This window comes from Panthera uncia (genome assembly GCF_023721935.1).
Source record: "Panthera uncia isolate 11264 chromosome B3 unlocalized genomic scaffold, Puncia_PCG_1.0 HiC_scaffold_1, whole genome shotgun sequence".
Lineage (NCBI taxonomy): Eukaryota > Metazoa > Chordata > Mammalia > Carnivora > Felidae > Panthera > Panthera uncia.
In genome coordinates this window covers 29,981,634-30,000,702 of record NW_026057582.1, presented here as the reverse complement: position 1 = coordinate 30,000,702, position 19,069 = coordinate 29,981,634, and the positions used below count along the sequence as shown (strand labels likewise).

The following is a 19,069-nucleotide window of genomic DNA, read 5'->3' as shown; positions in this document are numbered from 1 at the left end:
GCATAAAACATACAGACATCACAATGACTCTAAACCCATATCTTTCTATAATAACACTGAATGTAAATGGATTAAATGCGCCAACTAAAAGACATAGGGTATCAGAATGGATAAAAAAACAAGACCCATCTATTTGCTGTCTACAAGAGACTCATTTTAGATCGGAGGACACCTTTAGATTGAGAGTGAGGGGATGGAGAACTATTTATCATGCTCCTGGAAGCCAAAAGAAAGCTGGAGTAGCCATACTTATATCAGACAAACTAGACTTTAAATTAAAGGCTGTAACAAGAGATGAAGAAGGGCATTATATAATAATCACAGGGTCTATCCACCAGGAAGAGCTAACTATTATAAATGTCTATGCGCCAAATACCCAAGCCCCCAGATATATAGATTCTTTTGTGATTACTATATGTTTTCCAATAGGCCCTCCTTAAGTTTTTGTAGCTTATATACTCTTCGTTGTTGATTTTCATGGACTCACTGTTATAGTGGTTACTAAACAAGGATCCCAGCTCAAACAGGCCCTATATCCCTTGTGATTCTGATTGAGGGGTTCTGGCATTAGTACAGTCTTTGGAATCTGTATTTGCAAAACACTCCCAGATGATTCTGATGTACAACCACATGTAAGAATCAGTGTGATGGAAGATCTTTGTCAAAATGTGTAAACTTTTATCTCCAATCCTAACAGTAATTTAGAGTCATTCCTCTATGGACTGCATGCCCTATTTAAGGGAGATTTCCGTATTTCTTCAATTCGAGATGAATGGATCTTTGCTGACATGGAATTACTAAGGAAAGTAGTAGTCCCGGGGATCCGCATGTCCATTAAACTTCATCAGGTAAGAAAAGGAAAACTATAATGTATTACTGGTGTTTAATGGTGCTTGTTCACTTCCAAATTATGTTCCTGGGGAACTTTTGAGAAACATTTCATTCGAAAAACAGAAAAACATGATTTATGGCAAGATATTAAATCTTAGAAGCCTGAACGTATGTTTCTAAGAGTAAATTTGAATATTAATATTAAAGAGTAAATGATCTGGGCACGAACTTGAGGCAAACTGTAAGCAGTGACAAACTGGAAATAAAGGTCCCTCACCCTTAGAATTCTTGTTTTGACCTTACATTTCACATGTGATTCAAGCCTCTTCCGTAGCTGAATGTTAGCCAACTCCCAGTGCAGTGGAGTAGCATCTCGGCAGAGTTGTAAGTGCTGCTATTACTGAACTCTGTGTTTAGTGTAGCAAGTTATATAGAACGATAGATGGTCAGGACAGATTTAGCCTTAGTTAAATAATCCTAATAGGGTAATAAAAATTAAAATGTAACCCCCAAATACGTTTCCAAAGCCCTGGATCATTTCAAGACTGTATTATGGGGGCGCCTGGGTGGCGCAGTCGGTTGGGCGTCCGACTTCAGCCAGGTCACGATCTCACGGTCCGTGAGTTCGAGCCCCGCGTCGGGCTCTGGGCTGATGGCTCGGAGCCTGGAGCCTGTTTCCGATTCTGTGTCTCCCTCTCTCTCTGCCCCTCCCCCGTTCATGCTCTGTCTCTCTCTGTCCCAAAAATAAATAAAAAACGTTGAAAAAAAATTTAAAAAAAAAAAAAAAAAAAAAAAAAAGACTGTATTATGAAATTAAGAACTGGTGCTTGCTGCCCTAATCATTCCACTAGACAATAGTCATCAGATCTGGTGATAAAGACTGCCTGATAAGCCTCATTAAAATGCATCTTTTATACTCAAATCTTTTTGAATATTTTTCCCCCCACATAACGGGTGAATTACTCTGCAAGTGATATTACTATAATCTAAGACTGCTGGAATAAAGTCAATGTCCCATATTATTTAGGAGATTACTGATCAGGGATATATTATTTGAAAGTCTCTGTTGAAAATGGAATAGTATTTTGAGGATCATGGAGAAAATGTACATTTGGGAACAAAGAGTTGTCTTTGTTCTTCAGACTGGCTTTCTGGTTTTGAGACAATTCAGTGTCTTTAAAAAGAAAAAAATAATGACTTTAGGTTAAAGTGTTTTTAAAACTTCAGAATTTCTCAAAAGGCACTGGTTAATATATCTGCTCTGTAAGAAATACTCTTTTACATAACATGATTATCTAACAACTCCAAATAGAGAGATCGTCAGTTAATTCTAAAAGTTATGACAAGTATTTTATCTCCATTTGTCAGAGAAGAAACTGAGGCACAGGGTATCTGTATTTTCTGATACCATAGGTCTTTGCCCCCATCTCTCCCTACAGGTGCTCTTACCTGTTGCTGCCACGTTCATTTCCTTGCATGTTCCTTTGGCGGTGGCATTATTGCCTGTGACAGTGTTTCTCTACCTTACATGATGGCCCAACACAGTTGGGTAAACTCACTCTCATTAGCCGTGACTGACAACAACAGTGACAAGCAGGGGGTAAGGGGTTGGAATCAGGAACCCAGGAGCCACGGAAGGCTGGTGAGGGGAAGGTAGGGAACACAAGTGCCCCTGGAGAAATTCCATAATTCTGACACACCTTTGAGAAGGCTGAAGTGGACCCATTCAGTGGTAAGAAACAACCATTTATAAGCATCATTTTGAGACAGAATTTGGGTTGCCCATGAGGGACTCTCAGGCCAAGAAAAGATAGATCTGTAAATAGGTAATCTCCAAGGTTTGTATGTTGTACACTCCTGAAAACTCCCAAAAGCAAAAAATGGGCAATGTTAAGCGAACAATATTAAAAGAGAGGATATGCATACACATTCCATAGAACCCAGAAATAATTACCTAAGAGAATGAAAGTTTATGTCTGTACAAAGAACACACATGTGTGCATTGGAGTCTTAATTGTAATTGCCTCAAACTGGAAACAACTCAACTGTCCATCAACAGACGAACAAACTATGGTATATCTACATGATAGAATATTACCTAGCAATAAAAAGGAATGGACTACTGTTAGACTCCACAACATGAATGAATCTCAAACATTATGCAGAGTAGAAGCCAGACATAAAAAGAGTACATATTGTATAATTTTATTTATATAAAATCTAAAGCCAAACTAGTCTGTAGCCACAGAGAGCAGATTAGTGGTCCCTTGGGATGTGGAGATTGATTGAATGCCAAAAGACAGGAAGGAGTGTTTGGGAATGAGGGAGAACTTTTATATCTAGAATGTAGCAGTGATTACATGGGTGTGCATATTTGTCAAAATGCTTCTAACTGCATGGTTAAAATGGTATTGTTTGTTACATGTAACTTTTACTTCAAACTTAAAAAAAGGGTTTTTTTCCCAGAAAGCTAGAAATATAAAGTTTCTCTTAACCCTTGCCTCTCAATCTTTGCTAATGTGTGTTTAGTACTTTGTAGGTGTGTTTAATTTATGCCTTTTCCTTTACAGTTCTTTTTTGATTTTTTAATTCTCCAATCTAGTGTATTATGTTTTTACTTTATAAATTAAAATTTATAATCTGTGTAGTATTTATAATTTTACACTGTTGTACAGCATATTAGTGCTCTTATATACATGATGTCTCCACAACCCAGAAAATTATCATTATTGTTACTATTTTTTAGTAAACTGGGGGGGGAAACCCATTTATTTATTTAATTTTTGAGAGACAGAGACAGAAGGTGAGTGGGGGAGGGGCAGAGAGAGAGAGGAAGGTACAGAATCTGAAACAGGCTCCAGGCTCTGAGCTGTCAGCACAGAGCCCCACACAGGGCTCGAACAACCGTGAGATCACCACCTGAGCCGAAGTCTGATCCTTAACTGACTGAGCTACCCAGGCGCCCCAACCCAGAAAATCATTTAAATCCCAATTTGGTAGGTGAAGACTAAGAACTCAGAGAAATTAAGCAAATTGCCTTTTTTATGTGTTCTCTTGTTCATGTGTTTTCTTCTCTATTTAATCATTTTGTAAAACACTTTACCTCCGTATTTTACCATTTTCATTAGTCTCAACATCCAGTTTGGCTTATAAGTGACATGATGAAAATCTTACAGTCAGTCTGTGATTGAGGACAAAGATGTTTTGTTTTGAGAGTGTGTGCGTGAGAGAAAGCAGGGGAGGAGCAGAAGGAGAAAGAGAAAGAATCTTCAGCAGGCTCCCTGCTCAGCAGAGAGCCTGACATGGGGATCAGTCTCACAACCCTGAGATTATGACCTGGGCCAAAATCAAGAGTCAGATGTTCAACTGACCGAGGCACCCAGGTGCCCCATATTTCTTATTTGTCTTTACATCATCATTGCTTAGCACAATGCTTGGCCGCCAATGAATGCTAAATGAATCAGTTTCATTAGCTTCAAAAAATATATCTTGTGCATTGGCTTATAACTTCTCAAGTGTATTTTTAAAACGCCTTTGAAAAACTTTTGCCAGAACTGGGAACATTTGCTCTTTTTATTTGAAACATAATGAAAAAGATCACCCAAGAGTATCTTCCCATCACCCATACCATTGTACAGCCCTTCCAAGAAGCAGCTACTGCCAATAATTTGATGTATATTTTTTCTGATTTCCCGAAGTTCATAGACATTTCCATCTATATGTATAAATATTTGCCTTTTTAAAAATATAATTGTGCTACATAAAATGATCTGTGGCATATGCTTTCCCCCCTATTTAATATAACATGGATGGGGTATCTGGGTGGCTCATTTGGTTAAGTGTCCAACTCTTGATTTTGGCTCAGGTCATGATCTCACAATTCGTAAGATCAAAGCCTGTATTGGGCTCTGTGCAGACATCAAGGAGCCTGCTGAGGATTCTCTCTCTCTCTCTCTCTCTCTCTCTCTCTCTGCCCCTCCCCTGCTCAGTGCACATATGTGTGTGCTATTTCTCTCTCAAAATAAATAAACTTAAAAAATACATATAACATGAATAGCCAGCACATACAGAGGCACATCACATTTTTAATGGCTCTGTAGTATTTCAGGGTATGATTTTTAACTACAGTTTACTTAGCAATTTCTGTATTCATGGACATTCTGCTTGTTTCAAATACTTTGCCTCCAAAGCAATATTCATTCAGCCCAATGAGAAGAAATATTTGAACAAGATTAAACATACTCCATTTTGACATGCCTAATATTTTCCAACTTTGTCCATTTTATTAAGAATATAATTATTCCCTATGTCTGCACTTCTATTTTCCATTCAAAAATTATACCAACACTACCATACAAAGGAACTGTTCCTTCCCTAGAGGAACTATTTGCTACAAGAGAGTGCATTATATGATATCTGGTTATCTGCTGATATGAGAAAGTGAGCTTAATATTTAAAGGAAAGGTTAGGAGGGTTGGTGTACAGAGGTATTGTTAATTTGTAAACGTGGCTTAGGCCACGTTCTCTAGAAACAGAGTCAGAGTCCAGGACTCCTATGCAAGAGATTGACAGGGTGCCCTCCAGGGAATTTGTAAGGAAGGGAGAGAAGCAAGGAGGAAGCTAAACAAAACTTGTATTTCAGCTGAATTCTAGCTTCCGCTGAATTCTAGAGTGAGTTCTGGAGTGTCAGTGTCACCAAGAGTTACATTAGAGGGAACTTTTATGTATATTAGAGTTGTATGTAAGAGGGAATTTTTATGTAGTTTAGCCTTCCTTAACTGATACCAGTGAGACAGTTCTTGAACAGAAAAAAATTATGTGTGAATGAAGACATGTAAAACCCAACATGAAGAGAAAAAGAAAATACATAAAAATGGGAAAAGTATTTATTTATTTAAAACTTAGAGGATAGGGTTGGATTGAAGAATTTACAAAAGTAGTACAGCAGTAATGAGCTAATCCCTAGTCTGATTGAATTTAAGAATCTCTGATTTATCTCTAATAATAACAATATGTATGGATATGAAACATTCATATTAAACCAGTTTTTAAGAATTTTCATTTAGTAACTGAGTAGTAACTATAGAAGCTTTTATCAGTACACTGGAAGTCCTTCACTTCCTATAAACCATATTTTGGGGGCACTTGGATTGCTTAGTTAAGCATCCAACTTCGTCTCAGGTCATGATCTCACAGTTCATGAGTTTGAGCCCCACATGGGGCTCTGCACTGACTGTGGAGTCTGCGTGGGATTCTCTGTCTCTCTGTCTCTCTCTCTCTCTCTGCCCTGTTAGTGCTCTGTCTCTCTCTCAAAATAAATAAACTTTAAAAAAAAACCACATTTTTAATTTCTGTTTAGGATCATTTCACTTCTCCAGATGAGTATGATGACCCTACTGTGCTCTATGAAGCCATTGTGTCTCATGAAAAGAACCTCGTAATAGCTCATGAAGGGGACCCTGCGTGGCGGAGCGCGGTTCTTGCCAATTCTCCCTCCCTGCTTGCTCTGCGGCATGTCATGGATGATGGCACCAATGAATATAAGATCATAATGCTGAATAGACGATACCTGAGCTTCAGAGTCATTAAGGTAAGTTTTTGAGGTGTTTGTGTCTGAAAAAAAGAAGAAAGGAACTTACATAACCTTGTCCTAACTTTAAAAAGTCATTGAAACTCTTTTTATAGACAAAAAAAATGACCATACTACATTAGCATTATTTATGAGCACTTAATTTGATTTATTTTAATGTAATTTATTCTGTCCTCTGAAATTTTCTCAAGTATGATAGAGTCTTATAATGTTTGCTTATTTTCTTTCTGTGGCAGTCTTATCTATTATATATGCTATCTCTTCTTAGAATATCAGCATCTCTTCTTAGAATATCAGCACCATATTGCTAATCTGATTCCTGGGTTGCAAAATAATACCATAGTTTGTACTTTTCATTGTTTTTTGTTTATTTTTTGATTTTTTAAACATCTCATGGCTTTAGGTAGCTTAATTTCTGAGATTTTATTTTAATAGTTTATAACGATTTGCTTTTTATCTACTTCATTTAATCAACCTGCAAAGTCACAAACATCCTTTTAACTCTAAATATTTGTTACTGCTCATTTCTATCAAAAATATCTTATTACCCCGATTGCAAAATGCAACACTTTATCAATTTGGTAAACTTGGTATTTTTGTAAGGCAGACCAGGGAAGAGAGTACCATGGCTGCTTATTATTTAACAGCCTACGAATGACAATGGAAAATTGAAGAGCTCCTATTCAAATGTGACGTACTTGTATTTCTTGCTTTTCACTGTTATCATAGGTCTTTTGTATCTCTCCCATTTATACTCTTCTGTTTATATGAGTTTCATTCTTGGCCCCTTAACCTAATTCCCATGTGTTCTGGTTTTCAGGTTAATAAGGAATGTGTCCGAGGTCTTTGGGCAGGACAACAGCAAGAGCTTGTGTTTCTACGTAACCGTAATCCAGAGAGAGGGAGCATCCAGAATGCAAAACAAGCTCTGAGAAACATGATAAACTCATCTTGTGATCAACCTATTGGCTACCCAATCTTTGTCTCCCCCCTGACAACTTCTTACTCTGACAGCCACGAACAGCTTAAAGAAATCCTTGGGGGACCTATAAGCTTGGGCAATATCAGAAACTTCATAGTGTCAACCTGGCACAGGTGAGCCATGGGGTTGCATATTTCAGTGATGGTGTGTCCTGACCATCTTCATCCAAGCAGTTTTCATGAGCATCACCTGGAAAGCTTCTAGAAAAAATACAGATGCCATGACACAATCTAAACCTATTCTGTCAGGAACTTCGGGAAGTAGTCTATTTCAAACTCTTATTCAGTACATCAAATGTACAACTCTGGTCAATAACCACTGCTCCAGGGGCACCTGGGTGGCTTAGTCAGTTGAGTGTCTGAGTCCTGATTTTGGCTCAGGTCATGATCTCCTTGTTCATGGGATTGAGCCCCACATCAGGTTCTGTGCCTGCTTGAGATTCTCTCCCTGGTGCTCTGCTCTTTCTTTGCTCGTGCTCTCTCTCTCTCAAAATAAATAAATTAAAAAAAAAAAAAAGAACCATTCCTCCAGCATTTGGTAGAATCTTGAATAGTTCCCTTTTCTTTAGCTTTTCTTACTCTATATTGCAGCATAGTGCCACTATTAGGATGTGTGAGCCAACAAACGGCAAATTAGAGAAAAACGTAGGAAACCTGAACAAGCTGATTACTTTTGTTTTATTCCATTCTAGCAGTAGGGGGCGCACACTGTATTTGCTGAAACTCCTGCTTGTGCGATGCGGAGATACTACTGCCATTTTAACAATCCAGTCATCACTCAGATCTCGAATCTGTGGTGTCTTCAAGTGTGCACATGAATTTTTTCTCTTCCTTTGTCTAGTAAATTATGGTGTTTTGTATAGGAACATCATAGTTTGGTGTCTGGTGAAGAAAAGTCACGGAGTATCTTCAATTTCTTACAAGCTTTTGTTCAGATCGTTAAATAACAGAACTTAAAAACAGGATGTGGAATTGGGGTGGCAAACTCTCAAATAGACATCTTCTTCTAGGCATATTCAGAAAAAAAAAAAAAGTTTCACCATTTTAATACAAGAAAGAAGAAATAAACCAGAGTGGCGTTCGAAGAAATTTCTTTCCAAAATTATCCGTTGTGCTGGAATTGCCTTGAAGAGGTTGAGTTCTCTTCCCCCGAGAGAAATGGTATAGAGATTAGAGTGCCTAACTGCCCTGGTTTGCCCAGCACTGAGAGGTCTCCTGGGAAGCAAGACGTTCAGTGCCAGACTGAGAAAATTAATTGTAGGCTATCCGGGATAGTTGGTCACCCCACATTAAAAAGGCAGGGGCGGGGCAGTGATTACAGCAGTGCTCATCCAAGTGTGCTACAGCAGAGATGAGGTCTTCCGGGGTGCACACTTCAGAGGTGCTGAACAGACACTGCCAAGAATTCTGTTTCCATCTGTAATCTTAATGGTGCAGTTTTGTTATGTGCAGTTTATTATGGTTCAGGAAAGAAGGCAAGATCAGAAAATATGATAGAGTATATAAAAGTGAAGGTAGATTGGGAAGAATTGAGGCAGTGAGTATAACGGGGATAGTTCTTAGGCCATCCTTTGAAAACATAACTGACCTTTTTTTGTTTCTCATATTGACTATGCTGTAAAGACTTTGAAAGGTGAATGTTAGTAGCATTAAACATTCTGAATAGCTAGAAATAGAATAAAACCCCTATCTTGAGGTGATTGTGGGATAATGCTGCTTACTTTGGTGTTTGTTCCCAGGTTAAGGAAAGGGTGTGGGGCCGGCTGTAACAGTGGTGGCAATATTGAAGATTCCGACACTGGAGGTGGAATTTCCTGCACTAGTAACAATGCAACAAGTGCCAGTGACCCCCATAGCAATGTGTCCCAGGGAAGCACTGCAAATCCAGGGCAAGGGTCGGGAGCAGGACCCCATCCACCTGTCACATCTTATCCTCCAACACTAGGTAATGTGAAAACAAACTTATGTGTCTAAGCCTCTTAGCTCTGGGGCGCAGTTAGTATGCATGTCTAAAGAGAATTCTAGATTACCTACTTGGAAATATGTAAAAATATTTTGTTTGATTCCTGGTTGGATGTTATCCTATTTATATTTATCCCTTTATATATATGTAAAATTTGAAATGTCATGTCTTTGAAAGTATAATTTTTAAAGGCTAATAATAATCTAGTTTATAATGTGATTAACTTCTCTTTCATTGGTCAATGATTTGGTTTCTTCGAATGTTACAAATAAACTTTGTGACTGCTGTTTTCTTGGGCTAGAGACTTTAAAAATGCAATCACTAAATCAAAGTTTATGGGAATATTTAAGATTCATGACACATAAGGCCAAAAGTCTTTCCAGGAAGGTTTTGTTTTTGTTTTTGTTTTTTTAACCAGTTGGTACTCTCACCAGTTATACAAAGGAATGCCCATCCTGTAAACTTTGACCCGGAGTATTATCGGTTCCCTGCTTGCTCAGAAGAACAGGAGAAGGGGTGGTCTTTAATTTCATTGTTTTAATTTGCATTGCTCTGATACCCAAGATTGAAAGGTTTTAAACTGAGTTTATCACCTGTTTCTCTCTTTGAAGTACCTGTTAAATCTCTTGCCCATTTTTCTATTTGGTCTTTTTATTTTATTTGTATATTCTGTATTCAAGTTCTTTGTCAGTTTTCTGTACTACAAATGTCTTTTCCCGTTCTATCCCTTGACTTTCGATTCTCTTTCTGTGAAGAGTGCCTCCCCTTCTTTTATTTATATATATATATATATATGCACATATATAATCATTAATTATATATTATATTATATAAATATATTGTATAAATTAATTTATATATGATTATTATATATTATGTTATATAAATATATATATAATTAATTTTCTAAGTTTATTTATTTTGAGAGACAGAATCCCAGGCAGGCTCCATGCTGTCAGCACTGAGCCCGATGCAGGGCTCGAACTCAAGAACTGTGAGATCGTGACCTGAGCCGAAACCAAGAGTCAGATGCTTAACCCGCTGAGCCACCCAGGCACCCCGAGTAGCTTCTCTTTTGACAAGAAGTTCTTGGTTTTAGTGTGGAGCAATTTGCTGATCTTTTCCTTTCTGATTAGTACTTTTTGTATCCTACTTAAGAAATTTTTTCCTATCCCAAGGCACTGATGGTATTTTTTTTTTTTTTTTTTTTTTAATATTTTTCTTTTTACATGATATCTGCAATCCACATGGTATGCAGTAGGAATCAGATTTAATCTGTTTTCATATGGCTGATTGGTTGATTCAGTGCTGTCTACTCCCCCCCCCCCCCACCGCTTTCTATGAACGAGATGAAGTCTTAAGACATTTACTTATGTTAAAAAAAAATCCAATAGCATTGTAATCAAGACTAAATAGGTATATTATCAACATCTTGTGGTTCTTTTTTAACTTCTGAGTGAAAAGTTAAAACTTTCAGTATGCTTTTTCACATGCTCTTTGATCAGCTCTTTGTGTTTTCAGATAGAAAGTACATGGAGGAATTTTTTCATTAGAGTTAAAACTTACTTTCTAATTCTCACATTACTGTTAGGAGTCAGGAAAAAGACAAACCTGAGGAATTCTATCAAGCAATTTGAAAAAGGACACAGAAGAACCTGCTATTCAGTATCACTGATAATTCATGTATAGTAGCAAGCCTGTAATGGATACGAAGATTGCAACGTGGTATCATCATCTCTCTATAGACCGTGTAGTGTGTCATTGGAATGGATTGAAAGGCCACTAATTCTAGACCTTGAGAAATAGTTATGGATCTTGCCACATGAATCCTTAGTAAATATTTCTCGTCGTCTCATTTCCATGAGATACTTAATTTCTGAAGTATTAAGGAGTTATTCTTGTTATTCTGAAATATTTCTGTGGAAGATATTTTAGGATTTATCCCAGCATTAAATCCAGATATTTGCTGAAATTATTTGTGTCTTTCTTTTACTCCAGAATTTTAATTTTTAAAAAGCTTTAGCAAATTGGGTAGCAATTTGGGCAAACTGGGCAGCAAACTGACTGAATGGCTCAGTCAGTTAAGTGACTGACTCTTGATCTTGGCCCAGGTCATGATCTTACAGTTTGTGATCTGCATTGACAGTGTGGACCCTACTTGGGATTCTCTCTCTCTCTCCCTTCCTCCCCCATTCACTCTCAAATAAATAAACTTTAAAAAAGAATTGACAAGCTTTAGCAAATTAAAATTATATTCTCAAAACCACACAAGAAAACCGATCTCAAATATTTATTTTTGATAACTTAAAAAGTTTTGAATATAAGCGTTAAATTCAGTACATTGAAGTCATTTTGCTTAAGGGAAGAAGATTTAGGGAAAAAAAAGAAAAGAACCGTGTTTGAATCATGCCATCTGGAACAAGTGCTGTTGTTTCTCCCTCGCTAGGCACTAGCCACAGCTCCCACTCTGTCCAGTCAAGCCTGGTCAGACAGTCCCCTGCTCGGGCCTCAGTGGCCAGCCAGTCGTCTTACTGCTACAGCAGCCGGCACTCGTCTCTCCGGATGTCCACCACGGGGTTCGTGCCCTGTCGGCGCTCGTCCACCAGTCAGATATCGCTCCGGAACTTGCCGTCCTCCATCCAGTCCCGCCTCTCCATGGTGAACCAGATGGAGCCCTCCGGTCAGAGCGGCGTGGGCTGTGTGCAGCATGGCCTCCCCTCTTCCAGCAGCTCCAGCCAGAGCATCCCGGCCTGCAAACATCACACTCTCGTGGGCTTTCTTGGGACAGAGGGAGGTCAGAGCAGTGCCGCCGACGCCCAGCCGGGCAACCCCTTAAGTCCTGCCAATAATTCACACGCCAAAAGGGGGGAAGTGATTTACAGAGTCCAAGTGAGTAAGCCCACAGTTCTGGCACTGTCTCACCTGTTTGTTTATTTCTCGTTTGTCGAGTGGAGGATGCTGGTGAAAACACACCTCATATTACTTAGTCTGAAGACTAGGACGTTTTTGAATGTTGAAAAAAGTTTCTGCCAGCCTGAAAACGAGGCAAGTAGTTTCTCAGTGGCGATTGTTGTTCCGCACTCAGCTGTTGTCACGTGGCCCTGGCAGTAAGGTCTGCTGTAGGCTAAAAGGAATTCAGGAGGTGGCCTTTCGGATTGTTTTTTGTCCAGTTATAGGCCATGGAGAACTTGAGACTTAGTCTGGGAAAGAGATTTTACTTGAGATTATATAATCTGTCATCATCAAGAAAAAAATTGAATTAGAAATGACCCATGTTTATTTACAATACAGATCGTGGATCCCAGTCAAGTTCTGGATGGGATCAACCTATCAAAAAGGAAAGAGCTGCAGTGGCCTGATGAGGGTGTCCGGTTAAAAGCTGGGAGAAACAGCTGGAAAGACTGGAGTCCTCAGGAGGGCATGGAAGGCCATGTGAGTTCTCTTACGAAGCTGACCCCTGCTCTCACTTTTTGTGTAGCCTGACCGACTTGTGTGCACGTTTTTAGCTAATTGATGCTCATGCTTTTTTAAATGCACCTTTTGCTGAATTATCAAACAGAATGACTATCTCTAATTTTAAGTGAAGTTTGCAAATACATCCAAGGTCCCTGCCACTAATTTATTTTATTCTGAATCATTAGGTGATTCACCGTTGGGTGCCTTGCAGCAGAGATCCAGGTACTAGATCCCACATCGACAAGACAGTACTTCTGGTCCAGATTGATGATAAATATGTGACTGTAATTGAAACCGGGGTACTAGAACTTGGGGCTGAAGTGTGAGCCAGTGTTTTATAACTACATTTCTCTTCCCTCTCCATTCCGAGACGTTGGAAAAAGAGAGGAGAGCGCAGAAGACGCCTGCAGGTTTTCCTCTGCTCCTGTGTGGGAGATACTTGGATGTAGAGTGGGCTCGGCCAAGCGCCTCTCCTTCGCCCTTCACCCTGACTCCTGTCACTGTCTCCATCCCCAAATAAAGCTGAACTATTTTTTTAAGTTAGCTGCCGACAAAACATTTTGCATGAAGGATAAAGTTCTGTTAAATTACATCCTTACAAAAATTTTTTTCCTATGCATTGCCTATGCTTTAAATCAACAAACTCTTCATTTCTAAACTACGATCTCATATTTTTCTAATTTCTTTGCCAAAAATAATTGCCATGTTTTGTCATAGAACATGAAATCCATTTACCTTGATTTTTAAAAACAGACCAGTGTAGAAACCTTCACTTTGACGTTTAGCAGTATGAAAGTTTCATGTACAGTGAAAGAGACTATGAACAGACATAGATTTATCTTATTCCTTGAGCGCTAAAAACTTTAATGAGAAAACTGCACTAATTTTTTACAACAATGCACTAAAGTCTGAGATTTCTCAGAACATTTATTTATATATAAAAATAAAATACCATTATTTAAATTGCCTTTGGGATTAACCCCTGCCCTTTCCTTAAACGTACATAGCAGGAACTGTGCCGCTCATTTTTTTGTCAGTAACCTATACTCCATGCCAGTACATTGGGTGTTTTCTCTAAAATGAACGTTAAGGGTCAAGAGATACATAGCTTCATCGTTGGAGATAGCGGTCAGTGCGTCGGTCCTGTGAACACCACTGCCAGCTCCTGTGTCCACACATCGGAGGCGCTCCAGCACCGGTGTGCCCCAGCTCCTCTTGGGGCAAGCTCTGCTGGGGTCAGTTCTGGGAAGAAAATACTTTTATTTTTCAAAGAAGATGAGCATCCAGGAACTTAAAAAAAGGATCGATTGCTTTTCTATTCAGAGTCATTAGCTCTTGAAGTTACTCACATGCAGTTCAGTTAATCAAGTAAAATTTTTTCAAACGAAATTATCCAGATGGTGCAGTTCTTGTTATGTCCCTCTTCAATAACCTCGCCTCTTATTTTGCTCCTCTCTTCTTTTTCTATTACTTGAATTTTATTTCCTGTAATTTATAGTGTGTAGGTGTAATTTGAAATATTTATAACTGTGAAATTGACTTAATATGTTGTCTCATAACTTAAATTTTATTGGTTTTTTTTTTTTTTTTAAATACGCGTGTATTCAGGGAAATATATAATTCAGATTTACAATTGGGCTAGGTGGAAACTGTGGTTTAGATTTAATTTTCAACTTCCGGCATTTTTTAAATCCTTCCGAAAACTTTCCCCTTTTGTGTGAAACTCCAAAGAATATATATACATCTCCTGAGCATTTAGGAGCAGCCATCTTTCCACCCCACTGCAAACGGGAAGTAGAAAGCAGGTGTGAAGTTAATCTTCAATGTGTATTTTATTTAGTCTGATACATCCAGAGTGTTACTCTTTCCCCATGTGGCGCTAGCCACATTTCAGGTACTCACCGGCCACATGTGCCTGGTGGCTCCTGTATTGGACGGCACAGGTGTGAAGTATCTTTTGATGAGGTGACAGGAGAGAGAAGCTGTTTCCGCACTAACCCCTACTGTCGCTCTCACAGTATAGCATAACACTTCCGTAGATGGAATGAAAACTAACATCCGACTACATTTCCATTCCACAGTGTGGTTATTTTGCCCTTTTCTAATTTACAGTTTTCGTAGTTATTCAGGATCCAGTGTACCTCGTGCTGACATTTCCAGACTTCGCGCTTTGCCAAATGTACTTTTTAAAAACATTTGTCAAGTGATTTACTGAACCTTTACACAAAGGTACCCTTTCTAAATTGACCAACTAAAACGTATTTTCCTGATACTGTTGTTACATTCTGTATTTGCCGCATTTTGGCAAATCTACAGTACGTCATTAAGGTCCAAGGCTTTTATGTTTCTCTTCTGAAACCGAATATATGATCTGTCTATCTAACCATCTATATTTATTTAAAATCTTCTCAAAGGAATTATGATTCCTGCTGCCTGTTCGCTTTCTGAAATGAATATGATCTTTTCATGGTCATTACCTAGATGGGAAGATAAGTGGAATCCTTTCAGTCCTAAATGGAAGATAATTCATTTTCCTACACAGAAAAAAAAAAATCTGAGCTTCAGATGATTCAGTCAGAAGGGCTATTCCTAGCCTCACACCCCCTACCCCCAATTGTTAAACACATTACACGCTCTAAAAATGTAAGACTAGATTTTATATGGAACATATATATTGGGTCTTGATTTGGCATGATAACTGTGGATATTCTTCTCAAAACAGGTTGAATTTTGTTATCAGATAACCCTTGAGGGAATTTATGGAATAGAAACCCTAACAGGAGCCCTGTTTTTATTTTTTAGTCTAAACCTGATGGTCTTTTAAAAGTCAGAATACTTTTCTAATAATTACGGCAGAGGAAGCAGTGATAATTGAAGACTCATGTCTTAACAACTGGACCTAAATTATTATGTGGAAATATACATGCTTTCATTGAGTAAATTGATCATACATGTCTTATTCTGCCTTTCCCAGCCCCCCTTGGAGAATAGTGAACTGCTTATTTAGATTCCCTGCTTAGCTGTCTTCATTAGTGTACAAGACTCCAGCATACACACACTAGTGTCTTCAGTTCACATTTGCCAAAACTTTCAGAGTTCCATAATTTGAAAGTAAGAATATGTCATTAAAACACTAGCTTTTTATGCATTTCCCTTCAACAGAGTCTCATTGATACCTTTCTGGTCTTTGTCTTGTTTGAGTTTGTTTTTTCCCTTCTTTTGAGAGAGAGTCCTGGAGTGAATTATAAATTGTTACTGTCTTTTCTCATTTCCTCTCATTCAGTGGCAAAAATCATTTTACAACTCAAAATTAAGTTTTTGGTTAATCTTCGAGCTTATAACTTGGTGTGAGCCCTCTTTTTTACATCATTTTCAGTACTTGATAGAAGTTTAAATGTTCATTTTTTTCTAAAGAAATCTAAATTTTCCAAGAGTATAGATTAATATAAGATGTTGGTATTTAAGGGACTTGGGAGAGTAGGTGGTGAGGCTGTCTGTTTTTAAGATAAGAGGAGATTAATTACCTTTCAGGAAATTAATGAACAGTCTTCACCAGTGTTCTGCCTTCTTTGAGTTTCTATTATTGGAAGGTGAGCTTCCCTTAGATTTGAAGTCGTTTTAAAAATATTTCAAATGTAGCTGAGATACTTCTACTAGTCCTTGAAACAGAAGTAGACAGATAGTATTTCTATCCTGAGTGAGGTATGGAAAATTATTCTGTGTACCGAATGTCAGGTCATAGAAGTTTTTATGTAGAAACTAAGTTTATAAGGAAGATGGGTTTTTCTTCTTGGGTTGGTTTATTTTTCTGTCTTCTATCAAAATATAAAAAACAGCCTCAAACCTAAGCAAGAGTAGTTAACTTAGCCTTAATAAATTCCACTTTGCTTCCATGCAACGCCCTTCTGCCTCTGCTTAGAAATTCATTTGGTGGATTGCTGCATCGGTCCAGAACTAGATATCTTTTAAACTTACGATTTGCCCAGAGTCTAAAATTATCTTTTTCTTTTAGTTTCAAAAATCTTTCCTTCTAAATATATGACTTGAGAAAAAGATACCTTAGTAATTTTGCATAAGAATTCTTTGAATTTATGTTCACTAGCTATTAAACTATAAACTGCTACCCAGATTAATTAATTTTGTGTTTATCTTCCTTATTCTTTCATTAATATAGACAATCCCTTCCCTTTTTTTTTTTTTTTTTTTTTAAGTCCTCAGTATTCATTCTTGTTCTCTTTTGTAGTGTAATATAATCATACAGAATTACTTTGCCTGGACACAGACCCAGTGCATTTTTTCCCTTTGATGTGATAAATTGTTCGGGTGAAGTATAAAACATCAGTTTTTATTCTAGAGGCTTTTCCTTTAATTCTAAAATGAGTGGAAAGAATAATGTCAATCAAGGCTAAAATGATACCTGGAACCTGTCAAGGGACTTTGAACTTCCTGTTTTAGTCTTCTGACCATGCATTTGTGCAGCATAAGTTTTAATAATACATTGGAAATCTGCAGGGTTTTTTTTTTTTTTTTCTTTTAATTAAGTTTTTTAAAACCGACCTCTCTTCATTTTTCTTTTTTAAAAATCTGGTTGATATATACCTAGGCCTTGTCGTTTTTGACTTGCGAAATGTTGAGGTAAGAATTGTAACTGGAAAGGAATTAATTATTATACAAATAGATCTGATAGGTATGTGAGTAGAGTGTTAATTTTGCTTGAAACGGAAGTATATTTTCTGCTTTGAATCTCCTCACCAGAGTCCTCTGTCAAGAACTATGTATGATAAGAATTTCTCTTTATTGCCTATCAGCCCACATATTCTTTCTGAAGTAGAGTAAATAAGTTCTATTTGTGAGCTGAACTTTATCATCTGCCATTTTATGGAAGCAACACAGCATTCTTTGGGGGAAGCAGAACTGATTGTCCTCGCAAGGTTACGTGACGACTCTGCTCTAAGACTTACACCTGTTGTATAGGGTTATACCTTTTTTCTTACGCCTCAGCTCTGCACCTGACAATTTATGGTTCCGTGGAGCCAAGCTAGAAGGAACAAAGGTCATGTGAGAGTGGCGAGGACGGATTCCCGGGTGTTACTTGTGCAGGCGAAGGGGCATCCTGGAATTCTAACCAGAGTAGTTGTCGGAAGTGAGATGGCTGCTCCAGATGACTCCTGGGTTTAGTGTAACTGTGGTTGAACAAGATTTTTTCTATGTGTGAAGCTTGATTCCACAACCAAAATAACAGAAACGTGGGGAAAATCCTGTCTGCTTATGCTTTTTAAAGCTTACGGTTTAAGTGAAAATAAATTGTAAAAACTGATTACCTTAACCCTATACAATGAGCTCTGCATGAGGAAATGGAAGGAAGAATACTACAAGTGATTCAGGAAGGTGTATGTGAGGAAGGAAAATGGGTTTCCCTTTTCTGATCATGGGCTCTGAAAGTATTCCTTGCCTTTACCAGCATTCAGTATAAACCAGAGATAAGAATATATGTACTCGCGTGGGTCTGTGAGTGTGTGTGCGTCTGAGTGTTTGTTATTCTAAATAGCTTGTAAATATTGTAGTTGTTTAAAATGGAAAATAAAAGCTGAGATTGTTTTTTTCTTTGCAAATATATTGCATCAAAAATACAGTATTGACAGTGGATAAAACACTGAGGAAATAAATTTTTTTTCATTTTGCCTTCTGTCCATTTTTGTCAAGAAAAAATAGAGTACATCATATAAAGCTCTGCATAGCATATTTTAAAACATGTACTTGGTTCTGAAATAATCATTTTAATCAGAAGCTTTGGCCTATAAACATGATTCAGCTTATAAGAGAAATGTACATATTTCATATTAAAAAGACATCTTTTCATACTTGGTAGAAAGGTTGTACTTTATGTCTTTTGAATTTATCTGAATATGTTATAGTAATGATACAACATTAGATGGAAAACCTAGGGTAATAAATGTGTGTATGTGTTCACTGTATTACACTAAGTTACAATATAGAAAAAGGAGTGCACATTTGGATTATGGTCATCAAAATCAGACAAACTAACCTATTGTTTACACGTGTAATACTTAAGAGAAAATGCAAGCTGAGAATGAGAATAGATACACTCTTTTTTTTTTTTTTTTTTTTTTTTGAGTTTATGTATTTTGAGAGAGAGCTCATGAGCTCAAGTCGGGGAGGGGCAGAGAGAGAATCCCAAGTAGACTCCACGCTGTCAGCACAGAGCCTGATGCAGGGCTTGAGTTCAC

At 37.7% G+C, this 19,069-nt stretch overlaps 1 protein-coding gene across 8 annotated transcripts in view; it reads left to right on the top strand.

Moving 5' to 3' along the window:
- PCNX1 (pecanex 1) overlaps positions 1-18,503 on the top strand; it is a 171,424-nt gene extending 152,921 nt beyond the window's left edge. For 5 of the 8 annotated variants that reach the window (XM_049612541.1, XM_049612542.1, XM_049612545.1 and 2 more), the window contains 8 exons: positions 698-848; positions 6,191-6,421; positions 7,242-7,516; positions 9,142-9,347; positions 11,812-12,254; positions 12,657-12,797; positions 13,007-13,043; positions 13,192-18,503. In XM_049612541.1, coding sequence (XP_049468498.1) covers positions 698-848; positions 6,191-6,421; positions 7,242-7,516; positions 9,142-9,347; positions 11,812-12,254; positions 12,657-12,797; positions 13,007-13,043; positions 13,192-13,478 — 1,771 coding nt within the window. In that variant the 3' untranslated portion in view covers positions 13,479-18,503. Of the gene's footprint in view, positions 1-697; positions 849-2,270; positions 6,422-7,241; positions 7,517-9,141; positions 9,348-11,811; positions 12,255-12,656; positions 12,798-13,006 lie in introns of those variants that run through there. The other 3 variants (XM_049612543.1, XM_049612547.1, XM_049612548.1) reach the window with 2 other exon arrangements.
- The last annotated feature ends 566 nt before the right edge of the window (positions 18,504-19,069 follow it).